This window comes from Theobroma cacao, chromosome 3, assembly GCF_000208745.1.
Source record: "Theobroma cacao cultivar B97-61/B2 chromosome 3, Criollo_cocoa_genome_V2, whole genome shotgun sequence".
NCBI lineage: Eukaryota > Viridiplantae > Streptophyta > Magnoliopsida > Malvales > Malvaceae > Theobroma > Theobroma cacao.
In genome coordinates this window covers 31,630,244-31,652,926 of record NC_030852.1, presented here as the reverse complement: position 1 = coordinate 31,652,926, position 22,683 = coordinate 31,630,244, and the positions used below count along the sequence as shown (strand labels likewise).

Genomic DNA, 22,683 nt, shown 5'->3' with positions numbered 1-22,683 from the left:
GGCTAGCTAGCCTTGAGAGGAAAAAAATAATTAGGAGACAGAAGTACTTTTGCAAAAGTAAGAGAAAAAAAAGAGACTATTTAGCTGTCTAACTAAGAGGGAGAAATTAAATTATCTAAGTTCTATAATTTCAACATATTCATTAATTACTATTTCATTTGATCTTAATAAAAACTATAGTAAATAAGACCACCTTATTTATTACATTTCTTTTTAAATATTGAACTTCTATATATAGTGATCAAATCACATACTGGCAAACCATGCTATAATCTCATTAATCATTTATTTTCATTTGAATATTTTTTTTTTATAATTGGAAGAGGAGAGATTCGAATCTTACTCTTTAAGCAAGGGAATTATGTACAAACTAATGAGATAAATGTTTGAGTGCATTTGAATATTTTTTTAATATTTATTTAATGTGACACTTACATATAATATTATACATGATGGAAAAAATAAATTATTGCCGACCCAAATTTAAATGATGGATAATGATTAATTTTTAATACTTTAACACCAACTTTATTTTATTCGTGTCTCCTTCGATACTATTCTTATTGTAGCATAATTTTTCTAAGCAAATTGCAGCTCTGTGGTCCTTATTGTTACCAGGATTTGAAAAAAAAACAAAGGCAATTTAACCATAAACTATTTCCTCCACTTATCTCGGACAGTAAACAATACCCAAATTGCATGGCGACGTATGCCATTCTGATAATGTGAAGGGATGCTTATGTTAAACGTCATCACTCTCCTCCAAAAATTTCTTGTAATTGTTCATATTTATATATAGAAAATCCTACTTAATATAGTATTGAAATTAGAGGTATTAGATTTCTTAAATTGATTAGTTTATAACCTATATTCCAAGTCATATTGAAATCAAAACCTTGCCCTATCTATCTTCATCCAAAGAATATAATTAATGATAAAAAATTGAGAATGCAAATTTTTGGCATCTTTTTTTTTTTTAAGATTTGCAGAAAATTATTTTCGCCGAAATTTATCCTAGATATAAAAAAATTAATTTCATAAAAAATCTGACAAAAATATATTAAAATATTTTAATATAATTAATTCTATCAAAAAATTAATAATCTTTTAGTGGTTTGCCGTGCATATAGCCTTTTGTCTTACAAAAATTAGAAAATTAGGTTTTCTTTTTTGGAACTTAAAGATATGTGTTATGTCACTAAACAATTTGATTAGGAGCAGAGCTGGATAGAGCTGGATTGACAATTTTCCAGCTCTAAGGGATTAAGAAATTTGTACTCTTGTTTGGGAAATAATAATGGAATCCATTGAAAGTGAAGCCTTTGAACAACTTGATAGTGAGCTGGGAACAGGAAATTCCAGATCATAAATATAAAATCCTACAAAATACTATTCTCTCCATCCCTTTTTCTTTTAATTTGTTTAGACATTTAATATTCTTAATTTTTATAATTTATTTTTACAATTTTTTACTTTTTCGTATTAAAAAATATTGAATATCTATATTATAAACAATTTTTAAATTTTAATATAAAATATATCAAAATCAATTTTTTTATCTTAATTTGTATAAAAATAAAAAAAAATAACTGAAAAGTATTGTAATGAGTATTATCAAAAAATACTTTCAAAACCTTGATTCTCTATTGCATGACATCAACATATATAAATTATTTAAATGGGTCCATCTGATAAACAAAATGTAGGCATCTATAGCAGCATCAAAGAAATTGGAAAAATAAAATGCATAACATGATATTTCAAAGAAAAAAAAAAAAGGAAAGAGACAGCATTGAGTATTTGACTTGTTCGGTGCAAAGATGGATGAAGCCCACAACTCCAAGTTGAGCTTTGGGACAAGTCGTAATCACATTAAGCCTACGCCAAGAGAAGAACAGTACTTCCTGTCTTAATGGCAACTCCACTAGTACAGCTTGCCGTACGCATGTTCACATGGACCTCTTCTGAAAGCAAAAGAGAAAAAAAAAAAACAGAAAAGAAACGAAAGAAATGTAGGGTAATACTGCTATTCTCTCTCTTAAATGAGGGAAACAAAGGGGAAACAAAAGAAATCCTACCTTCCCTTGCCTGTCCTGTTTAGTTATTATTCTTCTTTCATGGCTGTTATCAAAGGTCTCTCCTCATAATCAACGACCTTAAAGCCACCATGCAATGATTAAAACCCATGGAAATAAAAAAAAAAAAGAAAAGAAAAAACCTCACAAAAAGTTGAAAAAAAAAAAAAGTAAAGTGAGAGAAAGCAGATGGGGCTCTTCAGTTGAAAGCCCAGAGCTCTTTACCTTCACATATAGTGCGGTGATCCCAATCATGTGGTCCCTTTGGTTACAGTTCATGTGTCAAATTTTCAAATATCTAATCTTATCATTCATGCATAATAATAATATGGTTAACTTTATATTTATATATTCTGTAGTATTATAGTATTATTTACATGTAAGCTATTTATAGAAGATTTGTGTTGCATGAAGCCGTCCTACCAATCGGGTCTACAGCTGTTGTTGATCAAATGTTGTTTTAGTTTGTGTTGATTACCCATTTGACTTAAACTTGTTATTTAAAGTGTCCAGTGTCAACCTTCCATTTTCTTTAGTTGGATTGCTGCAAGTTTCAAGTAATATTTATACATGGTGGGGTCTAACCAAATCTTGGCTGCTGATGGTATGATCGGTGTTTCTTTTGTATATCTTCCTCGTTTATGAGTTCTTGTCTTTTTATCTTTTCTTGAAATTTATGGTTTCTTGTCTTAATCAGTGTTTGTGTTTTGGCTTATGTCATGCCATCAAGTTTTGACGTTTGTTTCAACGTTTGTGGTTGGAAATTTTTTGGTTATTCTTAAGGTTCAATGATTTGGGTTCTAAGTGTGATTAGGAGCCAGTAGTTTTTTACATTTATAATTGTTTATTACCAGTTAGGTTTACTTAATCCTAAGGTGCAATTTGCCATCTTGGTTGATTCGCGTTCGGATTTGCATTTATTTATATTTTGAATTCTGTTGGGTTTTCATATGAGTTATAAGTAGTGGTATTGTTTTTTACTGCTCTGTCCATGGATTTCTTGACCATTGCATTGCTTGAGTAGAAAGCATGCCGCATTATCAATTGATTTTAGGACTATAATTTTGTTGTCTTGAAAGTGACATTTTGATTTTTATGGGACTGGTTTCTGGGTTTTTTTTTTTTCTATAATTGGGAGAAGGGGTTTCGAATGTGCTCTATAGGTAGAGGATCATGCACCAATCAATGAGTCAAACGTTCAGATGTAGGGACTGGTTTCTGGGTTATTATTGAATATTTTATAATATTATGATTTGCTTTTGCTGTTTTATAGCAGGAAATTAGGACCTGTGGGAAGAGTACCATTGAGAATTCTTTATTTTTTTGCAAGTTGAGGTTGTGGATGTCTGTTAAACATGGCCACAGTTTTGGTGTCTTTTTCTGTTTGGTCCTAGCATGAATCTTCCTTGTGCTTGGCATCATATAAGCCGACTTTGGGCCATTGTTTGTAATGGTCGGTGAGAATTCTATATATTAATCTCCTAGAACAGTGACAATCAGACTCCTGCACCCGCTGCTGCTTCCATTCTCAAGGTCAAGGACCTGTTCTTTGAAAGCTTATTAATTAAGGCTTCTATACTCAAATTTTGATATAAGACCATGAAAACTAGGAGGGGAAAGCGTTCTGAGGTATGCTTTGGTGCTTCCTGGTTTTGCTTTTACCCAAATTTGCAATTTAGATAAAAGTGATGTTTTAATGATTAACTTGGTCAATTGTTTTTGATTTCAGGCCTTTTGGCCATCCATTGTGATGAAGAAATGGTTGAATATAAAGCCAAAGGTGTATGATTTTAGTGAAGATGAAGTCGACACTGAAACTGAAAGTGAAGATGACGGTATTGTCATCTCATGTTTAGCAACATATTTTCCCTTGTACTTTCTGATTTTTTGATGATGTTTTTCTGCAATTTTCATCCAGCTTGCTCTCTTAAAGATTCAAGATTGCACGGTGGTGAGGATCATACCCATAGGACACCAGGAAACCAATCTGACTGCAGAAGCCAAATTTCAGGCAATATTTGTTTTCTACATGTGTGCTTTGCCTTGTTAATACTTTCTTTATTTTGAGCTTGAGAGCATAGTCAAGCTCATCCATGCTGATTCTTCTTGTTCCCTTCTGCTGTGCCTGTTTTACTAGGATCATTATTAAAATATGTGCGATTTCCAGCTATGAGGTGTACATTGATTTCTGTTGATCTGGCCCTGGGATGGCCTTGGATCTTAATCATCCATGTGAACTTTGGATGATATGGGGGCAACGGGAGAAAATTTGATAAGTAAAGCTATCAAAATATATGCAATGTACACATCCGTGTACTATGGAGATCAAAATATGAGCCTAATTAAGTTTTTAGTTAATTACTGAGAATTGCTGCTGTTATATAATAATTTGTCAGTCTAAAGTTGTTTTGTATGGTTTTGATATTTCATCATTCAGATGCACCTTCAAAGGGCTATCAATTAAGACACAGGAGGGGAAAATCAGAAACTCTGCGTGCACAGTACATAAATACAAAGGATGTGAGGTTTGGCTGCAAGATGCTTATGCCTAAAGTGTAAGCCTTAAGGTGTTGCTGTTTTAATTCTTATTGAAACATATCGTGGTTGCCTATAGGGTGACAATAGGCACTTGGAATGTTGCTGGAAGACTTCCATGTGAGGATCTTGAGATTGATGATTGGCTTTGTACAAATGAGCAGGCAGATATTTACATTATTGGGTGAGTATTTCCTTTCCCTGTTGGATCTTATATCATTCTAGGTTTTAAAAAATTTAATAAAATCTTTAGAATGTTTGGTGCTCCTTCATTTAATCTTCCTCACTTTTGCCTGTTCTGGCTGTGAGCACAATGTGCATCTGCAAATTTACAAATTTCTCTATCTGATGCTGATCATGGACCAACAACTTTTGCAGATCATAATTACATCCACAAAAGTAGCATCTAATTTTGAATCAACCTTATCATTTCTTGTTTGGTTTCCTTCACGTAATTATAATCAGCATGGAGAATATGGATCTAGGTATAGGCTGTCTTTGGTTATCAGCAATGCATTTCTGGTGCCAAAGTCTGTTTAAGGAATTTTGCTTTACATTACTACTCCATCAAAAAAATATGTTGTGGTTTTCAGTTGAATTACTTTGTTCTTGAGTTATAAATATTATCAGATTCCTAGTGTTCTAAAACCGACAAATCCAGTAAAAATCCTGTTGTCTCTTGGAGGCATTATTGCTAGGGAGCTGTCAATTATGCCAGCAGCCAGAGTACTGGCCTCCCTTAGAACTTGAGATACTGTCATCTAGCTTTCTTTCTCAAATGTTGGTTTTCACTTGATTATTGATTTTGATATTAGATGTTCCTTTTTTCCCTCTAATAATCTAATGCTAGATCTGCTTTGGACAGCTTCCAAGAGGTAGTCCCTCTGAATGCTGGAAATGTACTGGGAGCTGAGGATAGCAGGCCAATTCCTAAATGGGAGGCAATCATTCGAAGAACTCTGAACAAATCTTTTGAACCTGAAAGCAAGCACAAATGCTATAGTGCCCCACCTTCTCCTGTGTTAAGGACATCTTCAGTTGCAGATGTATTAGTAGATGAAATAGATGCGCTGCCATTGGAAATGATGTGTGATAACTATTTGGAGACTGCTAATGGTTATGACTTTGAAGGACAAGATTTGAATAAAGTTGCTGATATCGGACAAAATTTACAGCTGAAGAGAATATATGGTGTCGATTTTGACACTAGGTTAGACTGGCCTGAACGTTCATTAGATGCAACCCCACAAGTTGTCTCTTCAAATTCAAAATTGCGGAGAGTATTGAGCAGCTCAGCAAGAATTGGCTTTAATCTGACAGAGAACTCCATCTTCTGCAGTCCTCATGATGTGGTGTTAAAAGGAAGCAGATTGAAAAGATCACACCATAGCTCTGGAAACCTAGAGTCAATGTGGGTGAAAGCGCAACAGAAGCTAGAAGTTGTTGATTCTTTCTCTGAGATGTCTGATGAGTTTTCTGAAGAGGAGGATGATACTTTCTCAGAAGCACCAATGGAGCGACATGACAACAATAGGACAAGGTCACGCCCAACATATGTGCGAATAGTTAGCAAACAAATGGTTGGAATTTACATATCTGTCTGGGTGCGAAAGAGGCTGAGGAGACATATAAACAACTTAAAAGTTTCTCCTGTTGGAGTTGGTCTTATGGGATACATGGGAAACAAGGTAATGACTGTTCTTCTCTTCTAGAAGTAGATTAGGCTTTATATCTTTAGTACCTTATGGCGCTTGTAGCTTCTGTAAATATCTGTGCAATGAATTACATTGGGTAGAATCTTTCAATGGAGGGATGCTTCCTTCATTTCAATTTGACATTGTGGCTTTTAGATTGATGAAATCTATGCCCTCCATATTTTGATGTGTTGCAATGTGTGCGTGGCTGCAAGGTGGATGACATTTTACCATTAATACTGATCAATCAATGAAAATGCCTAAATGGATTTTGCTTTTGCAGGGATCTGTTTCTGTTAGCATGACTCTTTTTCAATCCAGGCTGTGCTTTGTGTGTTCTCATCTGACATCAGGTCAGAAGGATGGAGCTGAACAGAGGCGTAACACTGATGTGTATGAAATTATACGACGTACCCGTTTCTCATCTGTCCTTGATAGTGATCAACCACAAACAATTCCATCTCATGAGTAAGCAAAATTTCAGCATCTAATTTTGATTTATTCAGTTTATAATTAATTTAAGCAAGAATTAGTTAGTTTGTTGATTTTAGGAGAGCAGCATGCCTCATTCTGAGGTATAGATGTGCTAGTGCAAGTCAATTCTCTCCTGCCCTTTCTGGTTATAACCTATATTCTTCGCTTATTCTTGTAACTGTTAAGTAGAGATGAAGCACTGTAGAAATTGAAGGGAAATTTTGCTTCAAATGGCATAAGGTTAACTAGATATGAATCAGGAAGATAATGAAGTTAGACTTGAAGTGATACTGTAATTTTCAGCAAACTTCAAGAAATAAGATATTTTAGAAATTTTTTATCACTAACTATGGCTGAACTATTGAGTAACTTTGATGGTTGAGAAAATTTCACCTTAGGATTATATTATCACTATATTCAACCTGAGACATGATTTTGTAAGTGGTTGCTTCTGTAAACAGTCAGATGTTTTGGTTTGGGGATTTGAATTATCGTCTCAATATGTCGGGTGCGGAGGTGAGAAAGCTTGTTGCTCTAAAGCGCTGGGATGAACTAATTGACAATGATCAGGTGAGAATCACAATGATCTAGTGTTTCCCAATTATACAAACTTGTTTGAGCCTTCCGAGCCTTTTGGCTTAAGTTTTCTGCTTTTGAACACATATTACTGGGTATGGTGACATGTAGTACTGTGACTGTCTCCTCATCTGAAATGGAACAAAACTTTATGTTGAATCCAATTTTTGGTCTAACTTGTGTGTTAAATGTGTGCTTTAGACCTGGTTACCTGTTAGGGAAGAGAAACTCTTGAGTTTTCAGACCTTTGTGGTCAAAAAGGCATCATACTGTTTTTAACCAAAAGTAAATCCAATCATGGAGTTTTTTCATTGAGGGGAAAAACTGATGAAGTATCAGGTTTGGGTTTTCTGGATATGGTTGTCAATTGTCATCAGTCGGCGCACTAATTTTTCTTAATATTATATGGTTAACAAATAAAATGTCCGAGTATCATCACTATTTTTCTTTAAGTTCTCCTTGGTAGGTGGCAGACCTGTCTTGTTCTTTCCTTCTGATTTTCTCTTAGCAATAAAATATATACTGTTTTGATGAGAACAAATGTTAATGGCTTCAATTCTGTGCCACAGCTACATAAAGAACTGTGTAGTGGGCATGTATTTGATGGATGGAAAGAGGGGTTAATAGACTTTCCTCCTACCTACAAGTATGAAATGAATTCTGATAGATATGTTGGTGAGATCCCGAAAGAAGGGGAGAAGAAGAGATCTCCAGCATGGTAAGCACAAGTTTCTGTTAAGTAGCTGGATGACAAATCTGATGTAAAAGTTAGAAAGGTTTCTGTAAACCCAACATATCTTGCATAACGTCACCGATAAATCATAAAAGTCACACTGTTAACTGCTTATTATGTGCATTTTTCCCCTGGTAGGTGTGATCGTATACTCTGGTCAGGAAAAGGCATAAAACAACTTTGTTACCAACGAGCAGAAATAAGACTCTCAGATCATCGACCAGTCAGTTCAATGTTTTCAGTTGAAGTTGAAGTCTTGGACCATCGGAAGTTGCAAAGGGCTCTCAATGTTAGCACTGCTGCTGTCCATCCTGATATTTTCTTTGATGAAAATGGAGAATTAGAACTTTAGCAGGTAATCGACTTTAATAATTAATGAGTTATCAAGCAAACTAGTGTCTTGATGAATGTCGTCTCTGTGCTAGGAATCTGAACAAGGTTGAAGCCAATGTGTTATATGCCTTTGGTACTATTTTAATATGCTCTCATTTGATATTCAATGTTTTACAATAATTTCTCTTTCACTGACTAGGTAACATGGAAACAGCTTTCTGTTGCTTCATTATGCTTTGTATGTCCAATTTACATGCATTATTCCGGAAGCAGGATACCAAGTAACACGATGAGATGGAAGAAAGGTGTCTTCTCCAAAAAATGAGTTTCCAGATGCCACGTCAGGACAACAATAACGTAGCATACAAGAAATATGCAAGCGTACCTTGCATTCAAGAGATGATAGCAGGAATAACTAATTTGTAAAGGTCGGAGTCAGACTATGTGGTGTGCATTTAACAACAGCTTTATTACTTGTGGTGGGGTGAATGTGTAGAGACTAACATTCTTTTCTTCTTTTGCGCTTTAGCTAGAAGAGCGCCTCAGAGCAAAACTGATGTTCTGAGTTAGGGCCTATTAGTCTTGGCCATGCCGTACTTTCCATCTGTATATTGTTATAGTCTAGTTGTTTTAAGTTTCTATTTCTGCCTCTCTTCCAAAGAGTGACCGAGTTCTAGCTATTGAAATTTTGCAGTCATACTTTTACCTTTAAACCTCCTTTCATAATGGCTCAATGCACAATCCAGGTTCCAGCATGTCTAGTTTTTCTCTTATCTCTTTGCTGCTCTCTTTTTTCTCTTTACTGGCGCAAATTTGGAAGCTTTCAACTATAAACTAAATTTTCATTTGCAGAAGTTCATTGAAAATTCAGCATCATGGAAAAGGTCCAGTGTTAGACAGAACCATAAATTGACCATAAATTTACTGATTTTAAAAACACCACAAAAGCTTGAGCTAGAATATATGAGTTGAAATTTTGTTTTTGGTTTTGCACCAGATCGTTCAGACTGTAGCAGTGGCAAGATTAGGAGAAAACCACCTTAATGATCTCAAAGACAAAAGATAAAGACACAGAATGGTTAGGTTAAGGTAGTTGTATCCACTTTGATTAAGAGCTGGAAGCAACTTTTTTTAAGACAAAGTTGGCTTGAAAAACATAACAAGAGACATTAACGGTAGAAGAGAACATCAGGTCAAAAACGTGTGCATAAATAGATCGATATGTTGCTGCAACATTCCTACCCCATGCAATATAACCTGAGCCAGCTTTCTACATGCACCAGTTTCTCATTTTTCTTCCATGGAGATTATGAGAGCATTCTTGATTTCACTGGTTTTGGTTTTAAACGCGGTTAGAGTTTTGAGTGATGATCAACTTCTGGTACTTGATTACTACAAAGAGACATGCCCCTTGGCAGAAGAAATTGTAAGCCGAAATGTTGAGATTGCCGTGCTCAAAGATCCTCGGATGGCTGCCTCGCTTCTTCGCTTGCACTTCCATGATTGCTTTGTCATGGTTAGACTTCTTTTCTCTGTATCTCCGGGTCATAAAACTTGAAACACCCTTGTAATTCATGGTTATTATTTGATTAAAGTCATCAAGCTAATCACTTCCTTCTTCCTTCACTTGGTTGATGTCACCTTGGGGTCAGGGGTGTGATGCATCAGTTCTTTTGGACAACTATGGAGACATTGTTAGTGAAAAGCAAGCAGTACCTAACCAGAACTCTTTACGTGGATTCAAGGTCATTGATGAGATCAAGTACATTCTGGAAGAGGCTTGTCCCCTAACTGTCTCCTGTGCTGATATTCTAGCAATGGTTGCTCGCGATGCCGTTGCATTGGTATTTCAATCTCTCATAATATTTTGCTTTATCTATTACTAAGTCCATTTGATGGCATCTTGACGTTTGTTGTTGAAAATGATTCTAGTAAGAGGTTTCTCCTAGAAGGCAGCGTTTCCTATCATAGAGGAAATTAAACTTAGTGCTTGAGACAGTTGTCTAATGCTTAACAGTTTTCGATTTAACCTTGTCACCCATAGAATTGAAACACTCAGTGCATGAACAAGTCATTACAAATTTCAGGAAAGCGTAATGGCTACAAGCTTTTTAGCTTTTTTTTTTTTTATTAAAAGAAAGAACGGAAAATAGAGTAAACAAGTGGGCTAGTGTAGCTGATGCAACCATGATATATCCCATCTTTGTAACAGAGGTGTTCTTTGTTTCATTAGAGAGGAGGCCCAAGGTGGAAAGTATGGTTAGGGAGAAAAGACTCCCTGAAAGCAAGCTTTGATGGTGCAAACCAGTTCATTCCAGCTCCAAATTCCTCTCTGGAGACTCTCATTGCCAACTTCAACGAACAGGGTCTTGACATAGAAGACTTGGTTGCTTTGTCAGGTAACTTTCTCAATCTTTCACGTATGCCCTTCCAATAAGATCAAATCCCAATTTCAGCATAAAAAACTACTAGGTATAGTGTAATTGTTAGTTTCTCACCTTCCTTTCAGCTCAAATCTTCATGCTTTATATAGAATTCCAATTTTAGCTTCCTCGCACATTACCATTTTTCGAGTGCTAATTGTTAACAGGTAGCCATACACTGGGAAAGGCAAGATGTTTGAGTTTCAGACAAAGGATCTACGACATAAACATAGAAGAAAAGTATGACAAGTACAAAAGGTACAGGACTTTCCGAAGAGCCCTACGGTCCATATGCCCGAGTTCTGGAAGGGACAATGCGATTGCACCGCTTGATTTCTCAACTCCTGCAAAGTTTGACAATCACTATTTCATTAACATTCTTGGAGGAAAAGGTTTGCTAGGATCTGACAATGTGTTAGTCACAGAAGACCATGAAGGGGAGATAATAAAGCTGGTGTGGGCTTATGCCTCTAATCAAGAGCTTTTCTTTAGTTCATTTGCCAATTCAGTTGTCAAGATGGGCAACATAAATGTACTGACTGGCAATGAAGGAGAAATCAGAAAGAATTGCAGGTTTGTTAACCCTTAGGTTGTGCTACTTTTAGATTGCAGTTCACTTTGTAGTAATATTCACCTAAGATTGTATCCCTAAATAATTCTGAACAGATTCTATTTTGTACCAAACCTATGAAAATCTCAGGCATATCTCAGCCACTGATGGATAAAATTGGTCGTTGATTTTCCACTTCATGTTTATGGTTACTTACCTCCAGGGTAAGAATTGATATCAGTTAGATTAGTTAGCACGGTTCCAAGCTGGTGATCATTTTCGGATGAGATTGGTCAAAAGGCTCGAAAAAAGAAACAATTCTTTGACAGGAAGTTTTTTCCTTCCTTGGATCAGCCTGCCATAAAGCAAAGCATCAGTTTTCCTTGGTGAACCTAGGGAAATTAACGAGTTAGGTAAGATTATTAGCAGGAGTTAGAACGGCCTTAACCTGTCTGCTCTCCACCAAGGTATGCAATTCGTTCGAATTCGAGAACAAGTAAACCTTCATGACAAATTTGTTTGACCCTGTCAACCAGGATCTGGACCTGTGCTTCTATCATTTTGCAATCTAACAAAAGAATGACAGCAGAGCTCGATGCTTGAACTCTAAAGCACGTTACCCTACAAACTAGAGTCCCTCCTCTTATATTCCAAAGGAACTTTTATTGTTTTATTTGGTTGTGAAATAATTAAAGGAATAGCCATTTCTATAAAAATAAAGAATAACTAATACTACCTTCTTCATGGTATAAGCTATTCTATGATTGAAAAATAAACTCAAAAAATGATAAAGATCAAAATACTCTTTACAAATTTAAAAAATTAATATTATTTTTTCTCTCTCCTCCTCCTTTCCTTTAATTCTAATTTCTAATAAACTATTAATATTTTAAAATATTAATGATTAAATTATAAATAAAATATTTTAAATAAATTATAAATTATTAATATTTAAAAATAAATTAAATTAAATTAAATTAAATAGTCATAATAATATTTCAATTATAAATAAAATATTAATAATTAAATTATCAATTAGTAATATTTAAAATAAATGATAAATTATTAATATTTAAAAAAATATATTAAATTAAGTTAAATTAAATAATCATAATAATATTTCAATTATAAACAAAATATTAATATTTTAAAATGTCAATGATTAAATTATAAATCAGATGTTAATAATTAAATTATCAATTATTAATATTTTAAATAAAGAATCACTTATTAATATTTAAAAAATAAAATAAAAAAATAATTATATATTATAATAAATATTTTTATCTTTTTATCCTCTATTCATTTCTTATTCTAAAATTATTTTTATCAACTAAATACAACGATAAATCATAAAAATTATATATTTTTTATTTTAATCGTAGTACTCAATTACATAATAGCTATTTTATTTTATAAATCATTTTATTAGACTCTATTCTAATATAAAAATCATGTATTCCCTTTTTCTGTTGTTGATCTAGTAAGATAATATTCTTGTTCCTAGTAATAATTTCAGATTTCGAAAGGAGTGGTTACAAACTAAAGTGTTAGGTGTCACCCATAAAGAAATTCTAGAAGCAAATAATGACATTTGGGGTTGAAGTTATGCGTCAAGGGCGGCAAAGTCTTAAAGCGTTGTGGAAAAAGGTTGTACTCGCTCGATTCATAAACGACAAATGCTTGGACCCAACGCTTAGAAATTACCTAACAATGTGACTAACTGACTATACTACTCAACAATTATAAACAGGAAACAGGACTTTCGTCAAATGAGAATTTGAGAAATGGAATCTGAGGGACTCATCAGAGATGGATTTGGTGGTTCATTACCTGTTGAGAATGTCCAAGCTCTTGCATCCAAGAACCTGAAAGACATCCCATCCAGGTACATTAGGCCAGAGGTTGAGTTCGATGTGATTGCTCTCGATGAATCCCTTGGGATCCCAGTGATTGACATGAGCAAGCTTGGCCATGCTGATGAACTGGAAAAACTCCATTGGGCTTGCAAAGACTGGGGCTTCTTCCAGGTACCTAATCTGTGCATATATTTCTTGATGACTTTGTCATTGTATACAAAGATCGCCTTAGTAGTTTATATTGATCGTGGAACAGTTAATCAATCATGGGGTAGGAGATGAAGTGATTGAGAAGATGAAGATTGACATACAGGAGTTCTTTGAGTTGCCACTGGAGGAGAAGATGGCTTGTGCACAGCTACCAAATAACATTGAAGGCTACGGCCAAGCCTTTGTAGTGTCAGAAGACCAAAAGCTTGATTGGGGTGACATGCTGTTCCTTCTTCCCCAGCCTGTGCCCATAAGAAATATGAGATTCTGGCCTACAATCCCCTCTTCATTCAGGTAACCACAAATCGGCGTGCAATTTACCAAATCAAGTCAATTAATCAAAGTATTAATCGTCCGCTACTTCGTTTGTTTCCAGAGAAACCTTGGAGAAATACTCAATGGAGCTACAAAAGGTTGCAACTCATCTCATGAGGCTGATGGCGAAGAACCTGGGAACTGATCTTGAGACTCTTGCAAGCTTCTTTGAGGATGGGACACAAGGCATAAGAATGAACTATTATCCACCTTGTGCACAGGCAAACAAGGTTATTGGTTTATCACCACACTCTGACGCTACAGCCTTAACGCTGTTGATTCAGGGTAATGAAGTCGAAGGATTACAAATCAAGAAAAATGGCGAGTGGGTGCCCGTCAAACCCATCCCCGGTACATTTATCATCAATATCGGAGATGTGATTGAGGTAATATATTTGTAGTTACATAGACTCAAGACTTCGACAGATTGTGCATAGATAATGATCCTAAGCTAAGGGCTCTTATTACTACAGATTATGAGCAATGGAGAATATAAAAGCATAGAACACAGAGCTGTGGTGAACCCAGTGAAGGAGCGCCTGTCAATTGCCGCATTTCATAGTCCAAACAGAAGCATCGAGATTGGTCCTTTGCCAGATCTTGTCAAGGCAAAGGAAGCCAAGTACAGGACCATGTCACATGAGAAGTTCGTGAAACTGACTGTAAGTAGCAAACTTGATGGGAAAGGTCTCTTAGAACAAATGAAGCTCTAATTCATACTCTTAGTCACACTTTATATCACCTCTTTTGTTCGTGTTAAACACTTAGAAGCTAATTTTACCATAACTTCATCCAAAAAGCAAAGAAAATTTTGGTTACATAAAGTTGTAATGAAAGGAACCTGCTCCAGCCTGATGGTACAGTTGCCATTAACATGATTATCCGATTAGGAAATTTGATTCACCGTATAGCTCCAAGGCTCATTTATCATTTCAGTACTCTGTTCCAAAATAGAATGCAGTGCAAAAGAAATTGAATTCTCAGAACACCCGTTGCACAGTGAAGTAAAACATCAGATTAAGTTTGGTATAATTCTCATATCATTTACACTACACTAGCAAGGCAAGAGACCTCAAAAAGTCAATAACACTTAAAAAGAGACCTAATAAATCTATCATAAACAATCACCCCATATTAAAACTGATGCAGAAAAGTCTTGGGTCTCTAGACACGATTGTTGATCATAAGATCCGGCCAAATCACAGTTTGTCAAGAAGGCGTGAGAACAAGGAGCATTCGAGAGGTTATCTAACGTTATCATATAATAGAACATGGGCATGACAATACAATCTTTCAAAAGATAGCCCTTGACAAGAACCCATGGCAGAATCCTAGTACTCAAGTAAAATTTGACAGTCTCCTGTGTGCAACAAACATTCTAAATTGCATCAGTCAGCTAATACAATCATCTACCACTCACAAGTCAAAACACAATTACCACTCACTGCCTGCCAAAGATAATTCTATTTTGACTTTTCCTAATTAAACTTTTTCTTGTAAAATTTTGATATTTTACATACTACGTGAGAAGAAGCTAAGCCTAGATTTTGCTAATAAGTGTCATAGCAAAACCTGCTAAGCTTACCTTTACTTTAGAGTTTTCAATCTGATAAAGCACAATTTCTAGTTAGAGAGCTATTTTCATGCCCCAAATGATCCCAAGGAATCATAAACCCTCTCTAATAATGATGTAGTCATCATGTTTTTGAGTTACAACTTCAACCATTTAGAACATTGACATAACACTCATAATAACTAAATGAAAGGATTTTCATTCAAAATTTAGCATGACCTATCTCCTTTATATATATCAAGGCATAAACTTAATCACATTATGCTTAGAACATGCTAAACTTTAAATGAAATCCCTACCACCAGTTATTACTGTTTTCAAATACCCTTGTACATGAGCGCTTTAGATTAACTCTCTGAAACACTTCAAGTTTAGAAAGGAAAAGTTCTGAATTTCATTTCCATTTAGTTTTAAACCCAAATGATATACATAAAAAATATCAAAGCAGTATTGCTTTGACCAAAAGGGAAAAAAGAACACAAAGACAGAGGAATGCTTGGTTTCTGGAGACACGCTAACACACATGACAACCTAATGCGCAATCCAAAAAACAATTCAAGTCGGCATTCCTTATTATTATAAAATGTTTACTTAACCAAAAACATTAATGAAAGAAAAGGGCATCAGTTCTCCAAGGTGATAGCATCAGGGAAAGATTATCAGACGCAAATTACCCATTAACCAAAAGAATTCCTCAGTTGCCCAAGCGCATTGCCATAATGGAAAATTAGTTTAATTGATAAAACGAATTAAAGAAAAACTTTAACATTGAATGGCTTAGCACACAGAAAAAGGTTCCATCAACATCTATTGCAGTTAAAAAATTATTTTGGAAATGGAATCAAACCCAAATCTCAGCCCAACCCTACAAATGCCTTTACCACTATGCTAGTATATAAGACATGATTAATATGCATATAGCCATCATAACTCTAGTGATACAGGAATCCAGAGAGCTAGTATAATATCAGGGTTCAATTCCTAAACAAAACAAAGTTTTCAAACATACAAAAAAAGTGGGCATCAGGTCTCCAAGGTGATTTGGCATCAAAGAAACAATTCAGCCGCAAATTACCCATTAAAAAAATGAGATTCATCACATGCCCCATAACAAAAATCAGAAAAAACAAGTGCAAACCCTGAACCCTAACAAATCAAAACGACCAGGAAATTTATAAGAGAAAGGGGAAGGAATAAAAAGGCGATCAGAACCTGTCGGAACTTCAAGGTAACATCAAACTGTTAGATCAGTGGATTGACAGACCATTGAGTTTCTATCATCACATCGTTTTTACTCCTCCCATTAAAAAGAAATCCCATTTTAACAACCTTCAAAAATTTTAGAACAAAATCCAAAAAGGGAAAGCAAGACTAATGAAAAGGGTAAGCTCAGAACTTCTTAGAGGGATTGTGTTACCGTCACAGGAGACTCCTCTGGTACACAGAAAAATGTTCATCACTGCACTTTCAAAGAAACCCAAGAGGATTTTGTGTTTAACTACACACAGCAAAGCAAAAAATGAAAATGAAGCTAGAAACAGAACAAGGACAGCATTTAATTGAGAAAAAATCAGAGGCTAGCCTAGGCATCGAAGCTGAAGAATGGACGAAGCCCCGCAGCGAAAAGGGTATTTATAGATGCAGAGAGAAAACCCTAGTTTGTGGCAAATAACGAATTTCTAAATATTAAAAAAAAAAATAGAGTGAAGTTATGGGCTTTGGGCTTATGTTGGATTTAAGCCTTAGGGTTTGTAAAATCTTTTAAGGACTCCAAATTTTTATAGTATTTGAATGTTTGGAATTTATTTCTTTTATGTTTAAGGAGAAACTATACTTTAAGCAAATTTTCTAAGTAGAATAGAATAAAAATAAAAATATTTCATAAAACCAACAGTTGGAATGATTTTTTGGAAAATTTTATTTATTTCCTCATTTTTTCCTGAAAACTTGCAGGGAGTTGGTCCAAAAATAAAAATTATTTTGCTCTTTGAATTTTTATTTGAAAATATATAATATTTAATCGTTCAGTTTATAATTGATGCATTGTTAATGTGTAATATTTATACACTAGACACTAAAAAGTGTTAAAACATTATTTATAAATAGTATTCAGAATTTATACACCGATGGTGTAATCGATTATAAACTTTAATCCTTTGCATATCCAATTTGAAAATAATTCATTAATCAAATTCTTTAATTTGATGCAAAGCCAATTCATTTATCTATTTTGAACAATTTAAATAAACCTCCAAACATTGCCTTTAACAATCCGTTCAATTGGCCAAAAGAGAAAAACTCTGTTCTGGATTTAAGTTGGAGGATATACATGTACAAGTCTAAACAAAAAACAAACGGGAAAATAGACAGCCATCCAATCAACAAGAATGAATATACATGATTCTGGTGCTGTTCAAACTGGTCCGACAAGGATTCAGACATGTAGGCTGGAAAACTTTGGATATAATGTTGAGGTTGTCAGATAAATCTGTCCCACAGAGAAACAAATCCTGCAGAAAAGTACCAGACACCTGTATTTTAAGTTTTGAACCAGCCAGTTTGCAGTATTGTTGGGTTTGGTTTTGAGACAGGGATTCAAGTTATGATGATGTTGTAGTAAGAGAACATCCAACTGATGTGAGGTAATTGGAAGAAGTATTAAGACACCTTAGGCTGGAAGCAAGGACAAAAGATATCCATTTGATAAAGAGTACTAACAAAGACAGGCAATTTGCCCAGACATATGAAAGTAAGGGTTAACCAAATTATGCAAAGAGCAAGCAGCGACGAGATGTGAGACCCATGTGTTGATTCTCCATCCCCCTTGGACTCAAGGGAGATTGGAATCTAAGACCTATTCCTATCTGACGACACCCACTTTTACCACTGGAGCCAAGGCATTAGGCTGCAAAGGAATGAATTTGAAGGAGATGACACCTTTGAGAGTTCCTATCTGATTTCACTGGAAAATACTACTCACGGAACAATCATCATGAACACGCCAAATGGTTTCACCCAACAGGTTTGCCACAGAAAGAACTGTCAACTGAGGGAAGTAGTTCTTCTCTGCCACTGGAAGTGTATTTGTAATGATTACTTCTTGAAAAAGGCCACCTGATAACCTCTCTATTGCAGGAGGGCTGCCAAGTAAAGAAAAAAAAAAGAAAAGGAAATGATATGAATCATAAGGTTGATAAATATCACACAATATCTAAGTTTGAACCTAGTTCAGCAAAAGGTAAGTTAAAACCTGAAAACTGCATGAGTGCAGCACGCATAAACTTCCCTCGCCCCCTCTTGGTGTAAAAGTGCTGCCCCCTTTGCAATCGTTCCTAGAAACCATGGAAAATTAGCTAGTTACCATAATCTGAGTTTAAAAGAAAGCTGATGGTTAAAAAGAACCATTTTTAGAGAAGAAAAGGAAAACCATAATCAAATTTTCTTTTCCAAAACGATAAGAAAACAATTTACAGAACATTATGAGAAGAAAACTTTACTAAAATGATAAATCTGATTTAGCAGCACTTAACTTTCAAATCCATCATGATAAGCAAAATTAATGTCTGTATTTGTAGATAAGAATAGGTTTATGCATGCCATTTTGACATTATTTTCACTCACCAGCAGTGTCAATCATATCATCCACCATAACTGCAACTTTTCCTTTTACGTCACCAATAAGGTTCATTACCTGCAAGATAGCAATTAGGCAACCATAGAAGTAAGCCAGAGAAAAAACACAGACTGAGGCTTTTAAGACTTGTTATTGACTGCAGACATCAGATTGCTGCCTAGACTGAAACCTCTTGATATCAAATTTTAACTTCAATGGTTGTTCAAACAGTTTGGGTAAACCTAAAGGTCAAGTCAATGTGGGAAGCGAGTGCAAAATGTTTCTAACTAATTGTCCGCATTATCACTGCCAATCGTATCTCAAAAACCACAGAATAAGAGTAAATATAGTAGCAGAAATCAACATGGAAGAAAGACAATGACAGCAGAGTTGTGGAGAAAACATTACCTCTGCAACATTGTGTCCATGACGCCTTTTATCCACAATGGCTAAAGGTGCATCTGAGAGCTTCTTTGCAAAAGCTCGTGCCCTTGCAACTCCACCAACATCAGGTGAAACCACTACCAAGTCATCAGAACAGATTCTCTTGCTGGCAAGATAATCAAGAATCACAGGCTACAGTCCACAGAACAAACAAAGAAAATCATTTTTTTTGAAAAGCCAAATAAAGAAGATCATTAATCACAGAGTCATTGACAGTCAACAATTATAAGTTTGAATTTCATGACTATTTACCTGGCAGTATACATGGTCCACTGGAATATCAAAGTAACCCATGGACTGCCCAGAATGAAGGTCACAAGCAAGAACACGGTTTGCACCAGCTTCTGTGATAAGGTTCGCAACAAGTTTGGCTGCAATGGATTCCCGCCCTTGAGTCTGAAAATAATATTGCAGACAAAGAAGAAAATAGTTTAGTATCCTCTAAAGAATACAATATTCTTCAAAACCTTCAGAAGTTCGTGCCTCATTGTAATAAAAATGGTGAGAAGCAAGAGCACTGATTCACCCAATATAGTTCTTATGTAATAAAGCACAATTTTGTTACTGATACTTATATTATGAATAACACAAAGGTCGCCAGACTAGGCTAATCTCTGATGGTTAGATTTTGATTTATCCAATTTGCAGCTGAGGTCTCCATACATAGTCATAGTTTCATCCCAGATAATTAATTGCCAAATACACAGCATTTAAATTTACCTTTCTATCAGCTCTTGCATATCCAAAATATGGAATCACTGCAGTGATAGTTTTGGCCGACGCTCTCCGACAAGCATCAACCATTATGAGAAGCTCCATGAGATTCTCATTTGCAGGAGGGCATGTTGGCTGCACTAAATATACATCACATCCCCTAACACTCTCTTGCAGCTGAACATAAATTTCCCCATCTGCAAATCGTTTTATATTGATCTTTCCCAGCTCCAGGCCCATGTACCAAGCAATTTCCTGAAACAAATAACAGAGTGAGCAAACACAAGTTCCAAGAAATGTAACAAAGAATTATAGCTCAAGCCCAGAGAAGATCAGTAATCCTAATGGTTAAACCAAGAAAGATGTGTAACTCTTGATATGATACAACATGCTCTAAAATGAATTTGAAAAATGGACTATTAAGATCAACATACATCCATATATTTAGGACAATTTGTAGGAATGCCATTCAAGCAGGCACAATACGTGCAACAGATTATCAGGTTCGAATGAAAAGTTGCAATGAGCTTATACCAAAAAAGAGTCAAAAAGTTTATCTTTTGTGAAGAATTACGGCAGTTTTAGTACCACTTTTCACACTATTAGTCTATCACCCAGCAGCCGCAAAGTCAAGAGTTGATTAAGGTCTACATCATTAGATACTTATTAATCTTATCATTATCTAAATGGTTATTGAAAGTGACACCAGTCAAAAGAATCCTATACAAAGCAATACAGTTTAAACAAAATGGTAACGTAATAACCTGAGAAAGTGCAGGATTGGCGGTGCCAGAAAACAGTTTGAGCTTGGCACCATTTCTGTTTACAGTCGTCTCCATTCGAGCGGATTCCAAGAACTTGGGCAGTGTCCTTTCATTAAGGATTGGAATCGTTGGCTTCCCATTCCCATAATTCAAAGGTTGAGGCAGGTCGCATTTCTAGTATATATATAAAAAAAAGAGCAAGCACCAACATCAATACAATTTTAAAATCACTCCAAAAATACAAAAAACAAACCCAAAATTTTGCCTTTTGTTGAAAATTTTTTCTTTTACCGGAAAATAGTTGTTGACGAATCAAAAGGAAGACAAATTTCTCAAAGAACAAAAATAAATAAATAAATAAATAAGAACGCGTTGCACTATCGATTTCACTATATACCCACACGTGCAGCACATTACATACTGATAATTTTAAATTTCAACAGAAATACATAAACGAACACAGAATTATAGAATAACAGAAAGAAAAAGACAGACAGACAACCATAAACAAAGATAATAAATCTCACTTCAGAACCTTAACGACATCGAAAAGGAAATTGTAAATATATCTTTTCTTCTTAAAAAAAAAAAGAAGAAGAAGTAAATATAGCTTACAAAGCTGTTAGCAGCACAGATGCGAGAACGAGGCTCATTGAAAGCGAATCCTTTGTAGCTAAGAGAGCAACGAGCGAACAGAGAAGACGAAGAGGACGACAAAAACGACGACGATTTAACAGGCGAAGGAATCGACAGCGAAACCATTCTCTTTCTTCACGCTAAACACCCTTTCCAGCAAATTGGGTTGGCGGGTTTCGGCGGTTTTAAGAAAAATTTAAGCGGCGGCGAAGGAGCGGTGGAAGGGTTGAAGGTGGGGTGGCATTCTATTGAAATGGCCGCGTGTTGTGGCTCTCCTCTCTTTTTTTTCTTCTGTTCCTCCACCACACCTGGAGTCTGACGCTACTCTTTATAAACACCTTTCTTTTTATTCTTTTATGGTAACGTGGCGTATTTATGGTAATAACAACGACGCCGTTTCCTATTTTGCTTATTCCTCTCCCACAATTGAACCTAGACAACTTTTTCGTTACCATGTATCATAACTAGAGGACCTGCTTTGTTTAGAAATTTATTAGGTAAAGAAAAAATCAAACACTGGGTGATGGAGAGAGGTTAAAAAATAAAAAAAATCATTTACTTAATTAATCTCGTTTAGATTATAATTAACGAACAAAAACTGAATTTGATTTATACCAAACCAAACGTTCTTCTGTTTAGGTAATCAATTCATTAAAATTGACGAACAAAATCGAATTCAATTAATAATGTGAATCAATCTTTATAAATTACAGTTAAAATCTTTTTCAATTAAAAAATGAAATAGAGTTAAAATATTTATTAACTCGGTTTTTTTTTAAAGTTATATGCATGGTAATTTGAAAAATTACACTATCAAATAATTTGAAATGACCAAGGAGTGGACATCCCAATCTAACACGGTTGGACGTGGGTTTTGGGAGTCAAAGTAAGCAAGAAAAAATGTGTTCCACATTCTTTTGGAATAAAAAACATGGAACGAGGAGGGTGAAGGATGGACCCGTTTCTTGGCCCACAGCCACGTAGAAAAAGTGTAAGTCCAACTGGGCGGTGGCCGCAAGAATTTGCTTTGAACAGGCTGCAATTTTGATTCTTCCTTGTCAAACGTTTAGCCTACGATTCTCTGGACCAGGAAATTCCCAGTCCAAATTTTCTGCTGATTTATTCCATTTTGTTACTGGAAAAAGAATTTCCTTTGCCATGC

General features: G+C 35.1%; 4 protein-coding genes and 2 long non-coding RNA genes across 8 annotated transcripts; 3 read left to right on the top strand and 3 right to left on the bottom strand.

Annotated features, from left to right (window-relative positions):
- Positions 1,652–2,167, bottom strand: LOC18606094. Its single transcript, XR_001927095.1, has 2 exons — positions 2,079–2,167; positions 1,652–1,964 (listed from the first exon to the last, which is right to left on the bottom strand). It is a non-coding gene; the product is annotated as an uncharacterized LOC18606094 (long non-coding RNA).
- LOC18606093 (type I inositol polyphosphate 5-phosphatase 2) lies at positions 2,424–9,193 on the top strand. 3 transcript variants are annotated; one of them, XM_007039511.2, is made up of 12 exons: positions 2,424–2,679; positions 3,349–3,704; positions 3,805–3,910; positions 3,994–4,086; positions 4,513–4,600; positions 4,690–4,794; positions 5,476–6,298; positions 6,588–6,772; positions 7,240–7,348; positions 7,924–8,072; positions 8,226–8,442; positions 8,694–9,193. In XM_007039511.2, the coding sequence occupies exons 2-11, from the start codon at positions 3,675–3,677 to the stop codon at positions 8,437–8,439; spliced, it is 1,902 nt and encodes a 633-aa protein (XP_007039573.2). In that variant the 5' UTR covers positions 2,424–2,679; positions 3,349–3,674; the 3' UTR covers positions 8,440–8,442; positions 8,694–9,193. The 3 variants fall into 3 exon arrangements, with proteins under 3 accessions (XP_007039573.2, XP_007039571.2, XP_017972814.1); XM_007039509.2 differs by having other exon boundaries at positions 8,620–9,193; XM_018117325.1 differs by having other exon boundaries at positions 2,499–2,679; positions 3,352–3,704; positions 8,620–9,193.
- Positions 9,542–11,600, top strand: LOC18606092 (peroxidase 20). The gene is made up of 4 exons (XM_007039508.2): positions 9,542–9,936; positions 10,073–10,264; positions 10,654–10,819; positions 11,011–11,600. Exons 1-4 carry the CDS (start codon positions 9,721–9,723, stop codon positions 11,430–11,432), a joined length of 996 nt encoding a protein of 331 aa, XP_007039570.2. The 5' UTR covers positions 9,542–9,720; the 3' UTR covers positions 11,433–11,600.
- On the bottom strand, positions 10,759–13,725 carry LOC108661340. Its single transcript, XR_001927096.1, has 5 exons — positions 13,564–13,725; positions 13,227–13,432; positions 11,128–11,187; positions 10,919–11,021; positions 10,759–10,847 (listed from the first exon to the last, which is right to left on the bottom strand). It is a non-coding gene; the product is annotated as an uncharacterized LOC108661340 (long non-coding RNA).
- LOC18606091 (S-norcoclaurine synthase 1) lies at positions 12,903–15,787 on the top strand. The gene is made up of 4 exons (XM_018117327.1): positions 12,903–13,423; positions 13,509–13,756; positions 13,839–14,163; positions 14,251–15,787. Exons 1-4 carry the CDS (start codon positions 13,181–13,183, stop codon positions 14,488–14,490), a joined length of 1,056 nt encoding a protein of 351 aa, XP_017972816.1. The 5' UTR covers positions 12,903–13,180; the 3' UTR covers positions 14,491–15,787.
- LOC18606090 (ribose-phosphate pyrophosphokinase 1) lies at positions 17,631–21,862 on the bottom strand. The gene is made up of 8 exons (XM_007039506.2): positions 21,501–21,862; positions 20,886–21,059; positions 20,128–20,376; positions 19,660–19,803; positions 19,372–19,539; positions 18,972–19,041; positions 18,601–18,682; positions 17,631–18,490 (listed from the first exon to the last, which is right to left on the bottom strand). The coding sequence occupies exons 1-8, from the start codon at positions 21,645–21,647 to the stop codon at positions 18,310–18,312; spliced, it is 1,215 nt and encodes a 404-aa protein (XP_007039568.1). The 5' UTR covers positions 21,648–21,862; the 3' UTR covers positions 17,631–18,309.

What these genes read in the sequence shown, in the direction of transcription:
- LOC18606093 (XM_007039511.2), top strand. Translation starts at nt 3,675, where the DNA reads ATGAAAACTAGGAGGGGAAAGCGTTCTGAG. An exon ending in AACTGAAAGTGAAGATGACG is followed by an intron (nt 3,911 to 3,993) that starts GTATTGTCATCT and finishes ATTTTCATCCAG; the next exon opens with CTTGCTCTCTTAAAGATTCA. An exon ending in AAGAAGAGATCTCCAGCATG is followed by an intron (nt 8,073 to 8,225) that starts GTAAGCACAAGT and finishes TTCCCCTGGTAG; the next exon opens with GTGTGATCGTATACTCTGGT.
- LOC18606092 (XM_007039508.2), top strand. Translation starts at nt 9,721, where the DNA reads ATGGAGATTATGAGAGCATTCTTGATTTCACTGGTTTTGGTTTTAAAC. An exon ending in CTCGCGATGCCGTTGCATTG is followed by an intron (nt 10,265 to 10,653) that starts GTATTTCAATCT and finishes TTGTTTCATTAG; the next exon opens with AGAGGAGGCCCAAGGTGGAA. An exon ending in AGACTTGGTTGCTTTGTCAG is followed by an intron (nt 10,820 to 11,010) that starts GTAACTTTCTCA and finishes AATTGTTAACAG; the next exon opens with GTAGCCATACACTGGGAAAG.
- LOC18606091 (XM_018117327.1), top strand. Translation starts at nt 13,181, where the DNA reads ATGGAATCTGAGGGACTCATCAGAGATGGATTTGGTGGTTCATTACCT. An exon ending in ACAATCCCCTCTTCATTCAG is followed by an intron (nt 13,757 to 13,838) that starts GTAACCACAAAT and finishes GTTTGTTTCCAG; the next exon opens with AGAAACCTTGGAGAAATACT. An exon ending in ATATCGGAGATGTGATTGAG is followed by an intron (nt 14,164 to 14,250) that starts GTAATATATTTG and finishes TTATTACTACAG; the next exon opens with ATTATGAGCAATGGAGAATA.
- LOC18606090 (XM_007039506.2), bottom strand. Translation starts at nt 21,647, where the DNA reads ATGGTTTCGCTGTCGATTCCTTCGCCTGTTAAATCGTCGTCGTTTTTG. An exon ending in TCTGTGCTGCTAACAGCTTT is followed by an intron (nt 21,060 to 21,500) that starts GTAAGCTATATT and finishes TATATATACTAG; the next exon opens with AAATGCGACCTGCCTCAACC. An exon ending in ATGGACACAATGTTGCAGAG is followed by an intron (nt 19,042 to 19,371) that starts GTAATGTTTTCT and finishes GCTATCTTGCAG; the next exon opens with GTAATGAACCTTATTGGTGA.